At 51.4% G+C, this 17,349-nt stretch overlaps 1 protein-coding gene across 1 annotated transcript; it reads left to right on the top strand.

The window, feature by feature from the left end:
- Positions 1-8,188: 8,188 nt before the first annotated feature.
- On the top strand, positions 8,189-16,943 carry EXOSC6 (exosome component 6). Its single transcript, XM_063945876.1, has 2 exons — positions 8,189-8,915; positions 16,405-16,943. Exons 1-2 carry the CDS (start codon positions 8,325-8,327, stop codon positions 16,564-16,566), a joined length of 753 nt encoding a protein of 250 aa, XP_063801946.1. The 5' UTR covers positions 8,189-8,324; the 3' UTR covers positions 16,567-16,943.
- Positions 16,944-17,349: the final 406 nt, after the last annotated feature.

Genomic DNA, 17,349 nt, shown 5'->3' with positions numbered 1-17,349 from the left:
GCTGTACCTTCAGCAGGTGATAATCAAAGTTCCCCTCCTTCAACAGGGACGGGGTTACTATTCCACAATGTTTGTGGTACCGAAACCAGACGGTTCGGTGAGACCCATTCTAAATTTGAAATCCTTGAACACTTATATAAGGAAGTTCAAGTTCAAAATGGAATCGCTCAGGGCGGTTATTGCAAGCCTGGAAGAGGGGGATTTTATGGTGTCGCTGGACATCAAGGATGCTTACCTACATGTCCCCATTTACCCACCTCACCAGGAGTACCTCAGGTTTGTGGTACAGGACTGTCATTACCAATTCCAGACGTTGCCGTTTGGTCTGTCCACGGCACCGAGGGTATTTACCAAGGTAATGGCCGAAATGATGATACTCCTTCGAAAGAAGGGAGTTATAATTATCCCGTACTTGGACGATCTCCTTATAAAGGCAAGGTCCAAGGAGCAGTTGTTAGTCAGAGTAGCACTATCTCGGGAAGTGCTACAACAGCACGGCTGGATTCTGAATATCCCAAAGTCGCAGCTGATTCCTACGACGCGTCTGCTGTTCTTGGGCATGATTCTGGACACATTACAATGCCCTGAGTCAAGCAGAACCCCTGCTTCAAAACCAACCGGTGCTGATTCAGTCAGACAACATCACGGCGGTCGCCCATGTAAACCGACAGGGCGGCACAAGAAGCAGGATGGCAATGGCAGAAGCCACAAGGATTCTTCGATGGGCGGAGAATCACGTGCTAGCACTGTCAGCGGTGTTCATTCCGGGAGTGGACAACTGGGAAGCAGACTTCCTCAGCAGGCACGACCTCCACCCGGGAGAGTGGGGACTTCATCCAGAAGTCTTCAAGCTGATTGTAAATCGTTGGGAAAGGCCACAGGTGGACATGATGGCGTCCCGCCTCAACAAAAAGCTAAAAAGATATTGCGCCAGGTCAAGGGACCCTCAGGCGATAGCTGTGGACGCTCTAGTGACACCGTAGGTGTACCAGTCGGTTTATGTGTTCCCTCCTCTTCCTCTCATACCAAAGGTACTGAGGATAATAAGAAAGAGAGGAGTAAGAACTATACTCATCGTTCCGGATTGGCCAAGAAGAACTTGGTACCCGGAACTACAAGAAATGATCTCAGAGGACCCTTGGCCTCTGCCGCTCCGACAGTACCTGCTACAGCAGGGGCCCTGTCTGTTCCAAGACTTACCGCGGCTGCGTTTGACGGCATGGCGGTTGAACGCCGGATCCTAATGGAAAAGGGCATTCCAGATGAAGTCATTCCTACGCTGATAAAAGCTAGGAAGGATGTGACAGCAAAACATTATCACCGCATATGGCGAAAATATGTTGCTTGGTGTGAGGCCAGGAAGGCCCCAACAGAGGAATTTCAGCTGGGTCGATTTCTGCACTTCCTACAGTCAGGAGTGACTATGGGCCTAAAATTGGGATCCATTAAGGTCCAGATTTCGGCCCTGTCTATTTTCTTTCAAAAAGAACTGGCTTCACTGCCTGAAGTTCAGACGTTTGTTAAGGGAGTGCTGCATATTCAGCCCCCTTTTGTGCCTCCGGTGGCACCTTGGGATCTCAACGTTGTGTTGGATTTCCTAAAATCACATTGGTTTGAGCCACTTCAGACCGTGGAGTTGAAGTATCTCACGTGGAAGGTAGTCATGCTGTTGGCCTTGGCCTCAGCTAGGCGTGTGTCAGAATTGGCGGTGGGTTTGTCCTGTAAAAGCCCATATCTGATTTTCCACATGGACAGGGCAGAATTGAGGACTCGTCCCCAATTTCTCCCAAAGGTGGTATCAGCGTTTCATTTGAACCAACCTATTGTGGTGCCTGCGGCTACTCGGGACTTGGAAGTTGCTGGACGTAGTCCGGGCCCTGAAAAATAAGATTTTACTCACCGGTAAATCTATTTCTCGTAGTCCGTAGTGGATGCTGGGAACTCCGTAAGGACCATGGGGAATAGACGGCTCCGCAGGAGACTGGGCACATCTAAAGAAAGATTTAGGACTATCTGGTGTGCACTGGCTCCTCCCCCTATGACCCTCCTCCAAGCCTCAGTTAGGACACTGTGCCCGGAAGAGCTGACACAATAAGGAAGGATTTTGAATCCCAGGTAAGACTCATACCAGCCACACCAATCACACCATATAACTCGTGATAGGAACCCCGGTTAACAGTATGATAACAAATGGAGCCTCTGAACAGATGGCTCGCCATAACAACCCGATTTTTGTAACAATAACTTTGTACAAGTATTGCAGACAATCCGCACTAGGGATGGGCGCCCAGCATCCACTACGGACTACGAGAAATAGATTTACCGGTGAGTAAAATCTTATTTTCATGACAAAGCCGCCAATTCTGACACATGCCTGGCCGAAGCCAGAGCCAACACATGACCACTTTTCATGTGAGATATTTCAAATCCACGGTTTTAAGTGGCTCAAACCAATGTGATTCCAGGAACTCCAAAACCACATTGAGATCCCAAGGTGCCACTGGGGCACAAAAAAGGGGCTGAATATGCAGCACTCCCTTACAACGTCTGAACTTCAGGCTGACATCCTTCCTGGCTTTGATCAGGATAAGAATGACTTCCTCCGGAATGCCTTTTTCACTCAGGATCCGGCGTTCAACCGCCATGCCGTCAACGCAGCCGCGGTAAGTCTTTTAACAGACAGGGCCCCTGCTGCAGCAAATCCTGTCTGAGTGGCAGAGGCCATGGGTCCTCTGAGATCATCTCTTGAAGTTCCTGGTACCAAGCCCTTCTTGGCCAATCCGGAACAATGAGTATAGTTCTTACTTCTCTTTTTCTTATTATCCTCAGTACCTTGGGTATGAGAGGGAGAGGAGGGAACACATAAACCGACTGGTACACCCGTGGTGTCACTAGAGCGTCCACAGCGATCGCCTGAGGTTCTCTTGACCTGGCGCAATATCTTTTTTATTGAGGCGGGACGCCATCATGTCCACCTGTGGTCTTTCCCAACGGTTTACCAGCATTTGGAAGACTTCTGGATGAAGTCCCTATTCTCCCGGGTGGAGTCTGCTGCGGAAGTCTGCTTCCCAGTTGTCCACTCCCGGAATGAACACTGCTGCCAGTGCTACCCCATGATTTTCCGCCCAACGGGGAATCCTTGTGGCTTCTGCCATTGCCCTCCTGCTTCTTGTGCCGTCCTGCCTGTTTACATGGGCGAGCACCGTGATGTTGTCTGATTGGATCAGTACGGCTGGTTTTGAAGCAGGGGCCTTGTTTGGGTTAGGGCCTTGTAAATGGCTCTTAGCTCCAGAAAATTTATGTGAAGTGAAATCTCCTGTTTTGACCACAGTCCTTGGAATTTCACTCCCTGTGTGACTGCACCCCAGCCCCGAAGGCTGGCATCCGTGGTCACCAGGACCCAGTCCTGTATTTCGAATCTGCGGCTCTCTAGTAGATGAGCCCTCTGCAGCCACCACCGCAGCGACACCCTGGTTCTTGCCGACCGGGTTATCCGCTGCTGTATCTGGAGATGGGACCCGGACCATTTGTCCAACAGGTCCCACTGGAAATTCCTTGCGTGGAACTTTCCTAATGGAATTGCTTCGTACGAAGCTACCATTTTTCCCAGGACTCGTGTGCATTGATGTACCGACACCTGTCCCGGTCTTAGGAGGTTTCTGACTAGAGATGACAACTCCTCGGCTTTTTCCATTGGAAGAAACACTTTTTTCTGGTCTGTTTCCAGAATCATTCCTAGGAACAGAAGACGTGTCGTCGGGACCAGCTGTGACTTTGGAATTGAGAATCCAGCCCTGCTGTTGCAGCACTTCCCGAGAAAGTGCTACCCCCTTACCAACTGTTCCTTGGAGCTCGCCTTTATCAGGAGATCGTCCAAGTACGGGATAATTAAACTCCCTTCTTGCGAAGGAGTATCATCATTTCGGTCATTACCCTGGTAAAGACCCTCGGTGCCGTGGATAATCCAAACGGCAGCGTCTGGAACTGATAGTGACAGTCCTGTACCACAACCTTGAGGTACTCCTGGTGAGGAGGGCAAATGGGGACATGCAGGTAAGTATCCTTGATGTCCAGAGAGACCCTGTAATCCCCCTCGTCCAGGTTCGCAATAATCGCCCTGAGCGATTCCATCTTGAACTTGAATCTTTTGTTATATGTGTTCAAGGATTTTAAATTTAAGATGGGTCTCACCGAACCGTCCGGTTTCGGTACCACAAACATTGTGGAAAAGTAACCCTTTTCCTGTTGAAGGAGGGGTACCTTGATAATCACTTGCTGTGAATACCGTTTTTGGATAGCCACCAACACTGCCTCCCTGGAAGAGGGAGTTGCCGGTAAGGCAGATTTTAGGAAACGGCGGGGGGGAGACGTCTCGAATTTCAGCCTGTACCCCTGAGACACTGTTTGAAGAACCCAGGGATCCACCTGTGAGAGAGCCCACTGTGCGCTGAATCTCTGAGAGGGGCCCCCACCGTACCCGGGTCCGCCTGAGCAGCCCCAGCGTCATGCTGTGGACTTACCGGACGCAGGGGAGGACTTTTGCTCTTGGGAACTAGCTGTGTGCTGCAGCTTTTTCCCTCTACCTTTTCCTCTTGGCAGAAAAGATGAGCCTCTAGTCCTCTACTTTTCTGGGGCCGAAGGGACTGTACCTGATACTACAGTGCTTACTTTTGCTGTGGGGTAGCTTGTGGCAAAAGTTTTGATTTCCCAGCCGTAGCTGTGGAAACGAGGTCTGAAAGACCATCCCCAAACAGTTCCACCCCCTTATAGGGCAAACTGCCATGTGCCGTTTTGAATCGGCATCGCCCGACCATTGCCGAGTCCATAACCCCCGTCTGGCGGCAATGGTTTTACATATCGCTTATTAGTGATGCCAGTCGGCAAATATCCCTCTGTGCATCACGCATGTATAAGACAGCGTCTTTTATATGCTCTATTTTCAGCAAAATATTGTCCCTATCTATAGTATAAATATTATCCGACAGGGAATCTGACCACGCAGCTGCCGCACTGCACATCCATGCCAAGGCAATAGCAGGTCTCAATATAATGCCCGTGTGTGTGTATATAGCTTTAAGGGTAGTTTTCTGCTTTCTATCAGCAGGTACTTCAGGGCGGCCGTATCCGGAGACGGTAGTGCCACCTTTTTTAATAAGCGTGTAACCGCTTTATCTACCCTAGGGGGTATTTCCCAACGTGACCTATCCTCTGGCGGAAAAGGGTACGCTGCTTAGAAATTATCAATTTCATATCGGGGGAAGTCCACGCTTCCTCACACACCTCATATCAATTCCTCAGATGCAGGAAAACTACTGGTAGTTTTCTGTCACCAAACATAATACCCTTTTTTGTGGTACCTGGGGTATTATCAGAAATGTGTGATACATTTTTCATTGCCTCAATCATGTAACGGGTGGCCCTATTGGAAGGTACACTAGTCTCATCGTCGTCGACACTGGAGTCGGTATCCGTGTCAACATCTGTGTCTGCCATCTGAGGTAGCGGGAGTTTTAGAGCCCTTGATGACATTTGAGACGCTTGGACAGGCACAAGCTGAGCAGCTGGCTGTCCTATGTCGTCAAACCTTTTATGTAAGGAGTTGACACTGTCACGTAATTCCTTCCATAAGTCCATCCACACCGGTGTCGACCCCGCAAGGGGGTGACATCCCATTCACAGGCATTTACTCCGCCTCCACATCATTATCCTCATCATACATGTCGACACAGCAGTACCGACACACAGCACACACACAGGGAATGCTCTGACAGAGGACAGGACCCCACAAAGCCCTTTGGGGAGACAGAGGGAGAGTATGCCAGCACACACCAGAGCGCTATATACCACAGGGATATCACTATACAGAGTGTTTTTCCCTTATAGCTGCATAATATATTTATACTGCGCCTAATTTGTGCCCCCCCTCTCTTTTTAACCCTTTTCTGTAGTGCAGGACTGCAGGGGAGAGCCAGGGAGCGATCCCTCCAACGGGGCTGTAAGGGAAAATGGCGCCAGTGTGCTGAGGGAGCTGGCTCCGCCCCTTTTTCGGCTGGCTTTCTCCCGCTATTGTAAAAGTTCTGGCAGGGGTTAATAAACACCTATATAGCCCCTGGGGCTATATATGGTGTCAGTTCGCCAGCCAAGGTGTTAATATTGCTGCTCAGGGCCTCCCCCCCAGCGCCCTGCACCCATCAGTGACCGCAGTGTGTGGTGTGCATGAGGAGCAATGGCGCACAGCTGCAGTGCTGTGCGCTACCTTGGAGAAGACAGAAGTCTTCAGCCGCCGATTTTCCGGACCACCTTCTTGCTTCTGGCTCTGTAAGGGGGACGGCGGCGCGGCTCCGGGAACGGACGACGAGGTCGGGTCCTGTGTTCGATCCCTCTGGAGCTAATGGTGTCCAGTAGCCTAAGAAGCCCAAGCTACCACCACTTAGGTAGGTTCGCTTCTTCTCCCCTTAGTCCCTCGGTGCAGTGAGCCTGTTGCCAGCAGGTCTCACTGAAAATAAAAAACCTAACATATACTTTCTTCCTAGGAGCTCAGGAGAGCCCCTAGTGTGCATCCAGCTCAGCCGGGCACAGAAATCTAACTGAGGCTTGGAGGAGGGTCATAGGGGGAGGAGCCAGTGCACACCAGATAGTCCTAAATCTTTCTTTAGATGTGCCCAGTCTCCTGCGGAGCCGTCTATTCCCCATGGTCCTTACGGAGTTCCCAGCATCCACTAGGATGTCAGAGAAATCTATGTTTCCAGGACGGCTAGAGTCAGAAAAACTGACTCGCTGTTTATCCTGCATGCACCCAACAAGCTGGGTGCTCCTGCTTCAAAGCAGTCTATTGCTCGCTGGATCTGTAGCACGATTCAACTTGCACATTCTGCGGCTGGACTGCCGCATCCTAAATCTGTAAAAGCCCATTCCACAAGAAAGGTGGGCTCTTCTTGGGCGGCTGCCCGAGGGGTCTCGGCTTTACAACTTTGCTGAGCTGCTACTTGGTCGGGATCAAACACTTTTGCAAAGTTCTACAAGTTTGATACCCTGGCTGAGGAGGACCTTGAGTTCTCTCATTCGGTGCTGCAGAGTCATCCGCACTCTCCCGCCCGTTTGGGAGCTTTGGTATAATCCCCATGGTCCTTACGGAGTACCCAGCATCCACTAGGACGTCAGAGAAAATAAGAATTTACTCACCGGTAATTCTATTTCTCGTAGTCGGTAGTGGATGCTGGGAGCCCGTCCCAAGTGCGGACTCTCTGCAATACATGTATATAGTTATTGCCTAACTAAAGGGTTATTGTTATGAGCCATCTGTTGGATGAGGCTCAATTTTTGGTTCATACTGTTAACTGGGTATAGTTATCACAAGTTGTATGGTGTGATTGGTGTGGCTGGTATGAGTCTTACCCTGGATTCCAAATCCTTTCCTAGTAATGTCAGCTCTTCCGGGCACAGCTTCCCTAACTGAGGTCTGGAGGAGGGGCATAGAGGGAGGAGCCAGTGCACACCAGATATAGTACCTAATCTTTCTTTTAAGAGTGCCCAGTCTCCTGCGGAGCCCGTCTATTCCCCATGGTCCTTACGGAGTACCCAGCATCCACTACGGACTACGAGAAATAGAATTACCGGTGAGTAAATTCTTATTTTCTCCCTCATGGAGAGCATCAGGTAGGCAAGTATGCACTGAGCCCCAGCGCTACACTGTATGACAGGGGATATCTTGCCTGATGCACTACAGGACCCAGCATTCCGTGTCACTCACAACCTGCCCCCTTACACACTGGTAGCGTCTAGTTTCTCTTCGTGGAGAGGACCTTTCCCATAACCCCTTGGGTCCATGTCACAATCTATCTGGAATAGAAAAGTGTGCCGAGCGAAGCGAGACACTGAGCCCGAAGCGTGGCGAGCGTCCAATGCTGCATAGAATTTTTGTTTTTCCCCCACAAACGAACGGAGACCGAAGCTGTAAGGGCGGAAGTTCTCTCCTGCCCTCTCGTTTTGTCACATCCAGGTCCTTAGCACGAAGGTAACATAGACACAACCCTTACACACTCACTCCTGGCCATCTCTCTTATTTTCGGTGGCCGCTCTATCCCCGCTGCTGTTCATCTCGCTGATTTCTGGTGGCCGCTCTATCCCCGCTGCTGTTCATCTCGCTGATTTCTGGTGGCCGCTCTATCCCAATTGCTGGTCATCTCTCTGATTTACGTTGGCCGCTCTATCCCAACTCCTGTTCATCTTGCTGATACCTTTAGCCACGACGCTCTATCTCCCGCATCAGGCAGTCTCGCTGGTTATCGGAGGCCTCAGCCAGTCAGCGGCCTTGCGTGGAGAGCATGCCGGGAGACAGCCGCCGTGTGCGGGGCCCGGAGGAGTCGCAGAGCCCGCTGCTGTACGCCGCCCCCGCGGAGCCCCCAGCGGGCAGGACGGGGCGCGGTCCCGGGGAGCCCCGGGCGGTGTTTGCCCGGGCAGGTCTACTCAGCCAAGCGGCCGGCTCGGCGTACCTTGAAGCCGGGGGCACGAAGGTGGTATGCACGGTGTCCGGGCCCCGGGAGCGCGGCGGGGAGAGCAGGTTGGTGTGTGATCTGCGCTGGGCCCCGTTCTCCCGGGCCTCCCCCGGCCTTTCCCCTCGCCAGGCCGGACTCCTACTGCAGGAGAGCCTGGAGCCGGCCGTGCGGCTGGAGCGATACCCCCGGGCGGAGCTGGCGGTGTGGGCGCTGGTGCTGGAGGATCGGGGGTCCGCGCTCCCAGCCGCCATCTCCTGCGCAGCCCTAGCCCTGGCCGACGCCGGCACCGAGATGTACGACCTGGTGGTGGGGACCGGCCTGAGCCGGGGCCCCGAGGGAGAGCTGCTGCTGGACCCGAGCGACGCTGAGGAGGAGACCGGGGCTACCATGAGCCTCAGCCTGATGCCGGCGCTCAGCCAGGTACCGCGGGGGCGGGAATCTATAGGGGAGGGGGATACAGCACAGATAGGTACCGAAGGGGCGGGATCTATAGGGGAGCGTGATACAGCACAGATAGGTACCGAAGGGGCGGGATCTATAGGGGAGGGTGATACAGCACAGATAGGTACCGAAGGGGCGGGATCTATAGGGGAGGGGGATACAGCACAGACAGGTACCGAAGGGGCGGGGATCTATAGGGGAGGGGGATACAGCACAGGCAGGTACCGAAGGGGCGGGAATCTATAGGGGTGGGGGATACAGCACAGGCAGGTACCGCGGGGGCGGGGATCTATAGGGGAGGGGGATACAGCACAGGCAGGTACCGAATTGGCGGGAAACTATAGGGGAGGGGGATACAGCACAGGCAGGTACAGATGGGGCGGGGATCTATAGGGGAGGGGGATACAGAACAGCCAGGTACCGCGGGGCCGGGGTATACAGCACAGCCAGGAACCGCGGGGGTGGGGATCTATAGGGGAGGGGGAAACAGCACAGCCAGGTACCGCGGGGATCTATAGGGGAGGGGGATACAGCACAGACAGGTACCGAAGGGGCGGGGATCTATAGGGGAGGGGGATACAGCACAGGCAGGTACCGAAAGGGCTGGAATCTATAGGGGTGGGGGGTACAGCACAGGCAGGTACCGCGGGGGCGGGGATCTATAGGGGAGGGGGATACAGCACAGGCAGGTACCGAATTGGCGGGAAACTATAGGGGAGGGGGATACAGCACAGGTAGGTACAGATGGGGCGGGGATCTATAGGGGAGGGGGATACAGAACAGCCAGGTACCGCGAGGCCGGGGTATACAGCACAGCCAGGAACCGCGGGGGTGGGGATCTATAGGGGAGGGGGAAACAGCACAGCCAGGTACCGCGGGGGCGGGGATCAATAGGGGAGAGGAAAACAGCACAGACAGGTACCGCTGGGATAGGGATCAATAGGGGAGGGGGATACAGGACAGCCAGGTACCGCGGGGGTGGGAATCTATAGTGGAGAGGGGTACAGCACAGACGGGTACCGCGGGGATCTATAGGGGAGGGGATACAGCACAGACAGGTACCGTGGGGCCGGAGATTTCTATGGGAGGGGATACAGCACAGATAGGTACCGCCGAGATCTATAGGATAGGAGGATACAGCATAGATAGGTACCGCGGTGCCAGGGAATACAGCACAGATAGGTACCGCCAAGATCTATAGGGGAGGAGGATACAGCATAGATAGGTACCGCGGTGCCAGGGGATACAGCACAGATAGGTACCGCCGAGATCTATATGGGAGGGGATACAGCACAGACAGGTACCGCGGGGACCACTCAGTTTTCTATAGTAGGTGGCAATCCAGCAGATACTGGTACCACAAGGAAAAAAAACAAAGAACCCAGCGCCTATTAGTGGCTATATACCTGCTGCTTTTCGACGGGTATACTCAACCCAAAAAAGAAAATTCAAGAAAAACTGGTGTTTGAAAACACTGGGATTTAGCACAACAGCAATATTTACAATAATATTTTATTTAAAACAAACTGTTTTCACTATATATATATATATATATATATATATATATCAGTGATCGCGCTAAGCCCCCAAAAAATTGGGTCCCAGGGACCCCTCACTTTTAAAAATTGGGGTCCTGGCTGTCCTTTTTTGGGTTCCATCGGAATACAGGTTCTTATTAATCTTATTAATGATTCCAATATAAAAACACAGACTTCATTTTGACACTACAAAAGTGCTGCAAGTGGGAGGAGGGGGTGACAGTGCTGCTGGGCTGTGTAGCATACAGGACACTCTGCAACAGGGCTGTAAGTACACATTTTGGTGGCCTTTCGCAGAAACTGAATTGGTTCTCCTGCACCTACAAAGTGAAGAAAGAAAGAACAGTGCGCGCCGAAGGCGCGCAGCAAAAATTTAGGTTCATGTTTTTGTGGAGAAGGGGCATGGCCACATCACAGTAGTGCCGCTTGTACACACTGCACCAGGTAGGACCTCCCATACATGTTACACACATTGCGCCAGGTAGAGCATGTTACACACATTGCGCCAGGTAGAGCACGTTACACACATTGCGCCAGATAGAGCACGTTACACACATTGCGCCAGGTAGAGCACGTTACACACACTGCGCCAGGTAGAGCACGTTATACACACTGCGCCAGGTAGAGCACGTTATACACACTGCGCCAGGTAGAGCACATTATACACACTGCGCCAGGTAGAGCACATTATACACACTGCGCCAGGTAGAGCACATTATACACACTGCGCCAGGTAGAGCACATTATACACACTGCGCCAGGTAGAGCACATTATACACACTGCGCCAGGTAGAGCACGTTATTCACACTGCGCCAGGTAGAGTACGTTATACACACTGCGCCAGGTAGAGCACATTATACACACTGCGCCAGGTAGAGCACATTATACACACTGCGCCAGGTAGAGTACGTTATACACACTGCGCCAGGTAGAGCACGTTATACACACTGCACCAGGTAGAGTACGTTATACACACTGCGCCAGGTAGAGCACATTATACACACTGCGCCAGGTAGAGCACATTATACACACTGCGCCAGGTAGAGCACATTATACACACTGCGCCAGGTAGAGCACATTATACACACTGCGCCAGGTAGAGCACATTATACACACTGCCCCAGGTAGAGCACATTATACACACTGCGCCAGGTAGAGCACGTTATACACACTGCACCAGGTAGAGTACGTTATACACACTGCGCCAGGTAGAGCACATTATACACACTGCGCCAGGTAGAGCACATTATACACACTGCGCCAGGTAGAGCACATTATACACACTGCGCCAGGTAGAGCACATTATACACACTGCGCCAGGTAGAGCACATTATACACACTGCGCCAGGTAGAGCACATTATACACACTGCGCCAGGTAGAGCACGTTATTCACAATGCGCCAGGTAGAGCAAGTTTCACACATTGCGCCAGGTAGATCACATTACACATATTGCGCCAGGTAGAGCACGTTACACACATTGCGCCAGGTAGAGCACTTATACAAAATAATCCATCTTTCAGAAGATATGAGGTAGTAATGTACATTGATAATATGCTAATGCCATCAATCAATACAGTATGACTAAAATAACATTAAAAAAAACACTTAGATTTCTAGGTGACCAGCACTATTTTACATCGGTGATAGTTACGGTAAAGACACTACAACAGCAATGTTTGCAGGAACACAATGTATAGGGATTTCATTTGTCACACAACACGTATTCTGCTCTCTCAGAACAACTTTAGCTAAGGCCACATAACAAGGAGGAGGCCATGACCACAGAGCACACTGTCAGTCACAGCAGTCGCACAGCCAGTAGGATGCTATGAACGGTGCAGACCCCTCCAGGGATCCTGCACACAAACTTTGGAGGAAAGCACTGAGAGAGAGGTCCTGTGGCAGGCAGAGGCTCGGCTGTCCCTGCATTACAGGACATCAGCCTACGGACTTTTGTCTGGGCACAATCACACATCCTCCAGCATCCTCTATCTGTCACCTGTAGTGCAGGTTCGGGCCAGGTGAAGCTGGGTCTCGTAGAGGAGCGGGTGCGCGGTGGTGTACGGGAGAAGCCTGAGACTACACTGCTGTGCCGCCTCCCGCTGGCCGGTGCTGACCCTGCGCTGTGCTCTCCTCTTACCTTCAGCAGATCTCCTTCTTTCCATCCCCCTGACTGTACGGCGCCATGGTGTACTGGGCGGACGCCGCTCACACTGGGACCCGCTGGTGCTCAGGCCAGGCTGCCACGGGAGGAGCGCTGATAGTCGCCAGTGCCTGTTGCCATGGAAACGTCCCGCCGCTGCACAAACACATACAGACACAGTGCAGACAGAAGGGGTAGGGCCGGCGAGGCTAAGTTGGGAGGCGCCGGCAGGAGAGGGGGCGGTGTGCGCGCGGAGCAGAGTGAGGGGAGGCGGGAGTGAATACACCCTCGATGGTCTCCTCCCCTTCCAAGTTCCTCCCTCTGCTGCCGTGGAGACGAAAATTCACTGACAGCGCAGGACAGCGCTGCTAAGTCAGAGCGCGTCCTGAGGGACCCTGCGGGTTTTTAATTGTGAGTCCCCACAATCAATAATTGGGTAAAATACGCGCCATAGCGCGTTTTTGCGATCACTGTATATATACACACAATAAAAAATTCACCAGACAGTGATTATTTATAAAATCACAAAGATGCACATTATTATTTGCACATTTCTCTAATCCAAAGATACAAAATAACAATTAAGTCCTGTGTGGCAACTGGAGATAATGGGGGTCATTCCGAGTTGATCGTAGTTGTGCTAAATTTAGCACAGCTACGATCAGGCACTCAGACATGCGGGGGGACGCCCAGCACAGGGCTAGTCCACCCCGCATGTCAGCTGCAAGGCTATTCTTCCTCGCTAGACGTTCCTTGTCTGCAGATCCGCTCTGTCAGTCCCTCCATTGGTTACCGGTATTCTACCGTATTAAATATAAATGCTGTTACTGACATACAAGGCTATTAACCAAACTACACCAATGTACATCTCTTCCCTTATCTCAAAATATCTCCCAACCCGACCTCCCCGCTCTGCACAAGACCTGCGCCTCTCATCCACACGCATTACTCGCTTCCATCCACGATTGCAGGACTTTCATCGGGCTGCACCCACTCTGTGGAATGCCCTCCCACGCACAGTAAAGGCCCATACACACTTGACGATAAAATGAACGACGTCGTTCATTTCAGCCCTCATCAACGACGTCGCTCATTATATCGTCAAGTGTGTATGCATCCGACGACCACCGATGCGCGGCCCCGTGGGACGTTAACGACCCTCGCTTATCTGTGGAGCATGTATGCTCAATTTCCACTATGGTCGTTACCGACCAGAGACGTCGTTGAATGTGTATGGTGTGAACGACGAAAGACCAACGACCAAGCCACTGTTCACCAGCCCTGTTCCCAGCTCATTATTTTAATAAACTGTTCAGCTTGGATGCTTCAACGATGAATGGTCTATGGTCTTTCGTCTTTGGTCTTTCGTCTTTGGTCTTTGGTCGTTGGTACTGTGTATGCTCATGTCGTTTGCTCAGCTGTTCAAGGGAAGTCGTTAACGACGGTCGTTAACGACGTGTGCATCGTCAAGTGTGTATGGGCCTTAAGACTCTCCTCTAGTCTTCAAGCGTTCCCTGAAAACTCGCCTCTTCAGGCAAGCGTATCAAATTCCAGAACCGCCCACATGACTTTCATAAACTTTCCTATCGAATTGCATCCACTCTGCACAGTCCACACATATCCTCACAAGTCTTCTCATTCTTCACTTCCCCTTCCTCTCTTCCCCGATTCATCATTGATGTATGACCATATCATAGAGCCCACCAAGAACCTAGCAATCTGGTGGACAACTATGCAATAGATAGCACCTATCCTTGTGTATCCATGCCTATTTCCCTATAGACTGTAAGCTTGCGAGCAGGGCCCTCCTACCTCAATGTCTGTCTGTTATTACCCAGTTTTGATATATCATTGTTATTTCCAATTGTAAAGCGCAACGGAATTTGCTGTGCTATATAAGAAACTGTTAATAAATAAATAAGGGTAATATCAATCAACCCATTTATATATATTTGTGCAGCCTGCTATCCAGAATATACCAACAAGCACGTTAGTGCTGCTGACTGCTAATTATTGCAATTACGGGCTTGCTGAGTTCTCCCATACACCTGACTCACTGCATAATTAAAGCGCTGTCTGTGATACAAATGCGACAGAATGTTGAAACAGTTTCTGGGCTAAAGTGACTTCATATTGTTGCAATATTAGACCACAAGGGGGTCATTCAGAGTTGATCGCTCACTAGCTACATTTAGCAGCCGTGCAAACGCATAGTCGCCACCCACGGGGCAGTGTATTTTCGCTTTGCAAGTGTGCGGACGCTTGTGCAGCCGAGCGGGACGAAAAAGTTTTTAGCAGTTTTTGAGTAGCTCTGGACTTAATCAGCTCTTGCGATCACTTCATCCTGTCCGGGCCTGGCATTGACATCAGACACCCGCCCTGCAAACGCTTGGACACGTCTGCGTTTTTCCAACCGCTCCCTGAAAACGGTCAGTTGACACCCATAAATGCCCCCTTCCTGTCACTCTCCTTGCGATCGGCTGTGCAAATGGATTCTTCATAAAACCCATCGCCCAGCAACTATTCGCTTTGTACCCGTACCCTGTGCATTGCGGTGCATATGCATGCGCAGTTCTGACCTGATCGCAGCGCAGAGAAAAACAGCAGCGAGCGATCAACTCGGAATGACCCCCTAGGTGTTCAGCAATATTATCTCCAGTTGCCACACAGGACTTAATTGTTATTTTGTATCTTTGGATTAGGGAAATGTGTAAATAACAATGTGCATCTTTGTGATTTTATAAATAATCACTGGCCGGTGAATTTTTTATTGATATATGTGTGTGTGTGTGATAACAGTTTGTTTTAAATAAAATCGAAGTACGCTTATAAATGTTGTTGTGCTAAATACCACCGATTTTCAAACACCAGTTTTTCTAGGTACCGCAAGGGCAGGGAGTAGAGCTATAAGAGCACAGACGTGTACCACATAAAGTTCTATATTTTCGGGGGATCTGGCACTGACAGTTACCACAGCGACGGAGATCTAGTGGGGGTGAGGGATCCAGCACAGACAGATGATGCGGGGCAGGATAGAGATCTATAGGGGTGGGGGATCAAGCACCGGCAGGTACTGCGGGGGCAGAGATCTATATGGCTGGGTGATTCGGCACCGGCATATATCGTGGTGATGGGAGGGGCAGTACTGCTGGGAGATAAAGGAAGGTAAAGCAGGGGAACCCTGCAGAGGGGGATGGGGAGCCTCATAGAAACGGGGTGGGGAATAAGAATATGGGGCTTTTGTCAGCAGGGGACCTTAGGGGTGATATAAGGGTCCCACATAAAGTGTCCTATAGTTGGCTGCAAATCACTAATCCGTATAGTTTAGGTGGCATGAGTGGAGTATTTATATAGGAGTTCCCCATCGTGCTCTGCGCTGGGGGCGGGAGGAGGTTTCTCTATCTGAGCAGGCAGCGTTTGAGGAACGGCTTTGTAGGCTTGCGGATTGGTTCATTTAGACGCAGGGGTGGAGCCAGGATTTTCACAGCTCTCAGGTCCAATCAAATCACTAAACGTGGGAGGAGTTTTAGCTCTCTGTATTGAAAAGGGAGGGGAAGTAGTTTACTGTATAGCAGCTGCCGTGTAACGTCAGGGTCACACTGAACAGCGTATTTCACCTGTGTGCTTCATATCTGAAAATGACATTCTAAGATCGCTGGTGTTTAAAATGGTGACGTGATCGCTCCGTAGTTGGCGTGACTACCGATACTGTGTCTGCCATACACGTGTTATAAAGTGCTGCTGTCTCGTTATCCGTGTTACAGTCATATCCTGTCTTATCCAGGTCTCCGGACTCCTGTGCAGCGGGGAATGGGAAGGAGAGAGCTCGGTAGAAGCCATTCATATGTGCATGGAGGGTTGTCAGAGACTGTACCCGGTGCTGCAGCAGAGTCTCCTGAAAGCAACGAAGCGGAAAATCCCTGTGCCGCCACCTGAATCCAGCTAACGGCACCGACCGGCAACCCAGCCTGGGGTCAGCGGGACCGTCGCTGCCGTGTGAGACAGTGGGACTGATTGGCAGGCGTGACGCCGCAATGCGACTTGTAGTGTTGTCTAATTACAGTATATTTTATACAGAGCAGCCGCTGGGAGTGTTGTTACTGAGCCCCCGACGTCTGCATCTTACAGCTGGATATAAGGGTTTATGGGATGTCACTAATTCCAGCGCAGAGTCTCGTCCTTGTTTCCAGATGACAAACTATGGACACTTGGCAACGCTGCGTTCACATGTTCCTGTATAAAGGGGGGACCCTGCAGGGAGATCACTTGTAATAGTGCACTAATAGAACGTTCAGAGCAAGAGAAATAAAAGTAGCAAAAATATTTATAAAAGTCTTTTTTCTCTGCTGCCCCGTCCAGCCCCAGAACACTTACACCCCTTTCACACCGCCAACGCCGGATCCCACCCGGAAATTGGAAACGGGTCCTTCCTGGGTGGGATGCTACCGCTTGCTTCCCTGTCCCGGCAATAGGCCGGGTGGGTTGCCACAGTGGCGGGGGGCGGAGCTGTCAGCGGAGGCGGCGCTGGGCTGATGAGATCATCTCCGCGCCGCCTCTCCCTATTGTAGTGAACGGCTCCCGGGAGCCCATTTACGCTGCCATTGACCCGGTATTCAACCCGGAAATAATACTGCTTTATTCCCGGGTTGAATTGCCGGGTCAGGTGACTCGGGATTTCAGCTATGGCGCTTTCACACCGTACTCTGACCTGTGTTGGTCGATAGCGGGT

This window comes from Pseudophryne corroboree, chromosome 11 (genome assembly GCF_028390025.1).
Source record: "Pseudophryne corroboree isolate aPseCor3 chromosome 11, aPseCor3.hap2, whole genome shotgun sequence".
Lineage (NCBI taxonomy): Eukaryota > Metazoa > Chordata > Amphibia > Anura > Myobatrachidae > Pseudophryne > Pseudophryne corroboree.
This window is presented reverse-complemented; position numbering and strand designations above follow the sequence as displayed.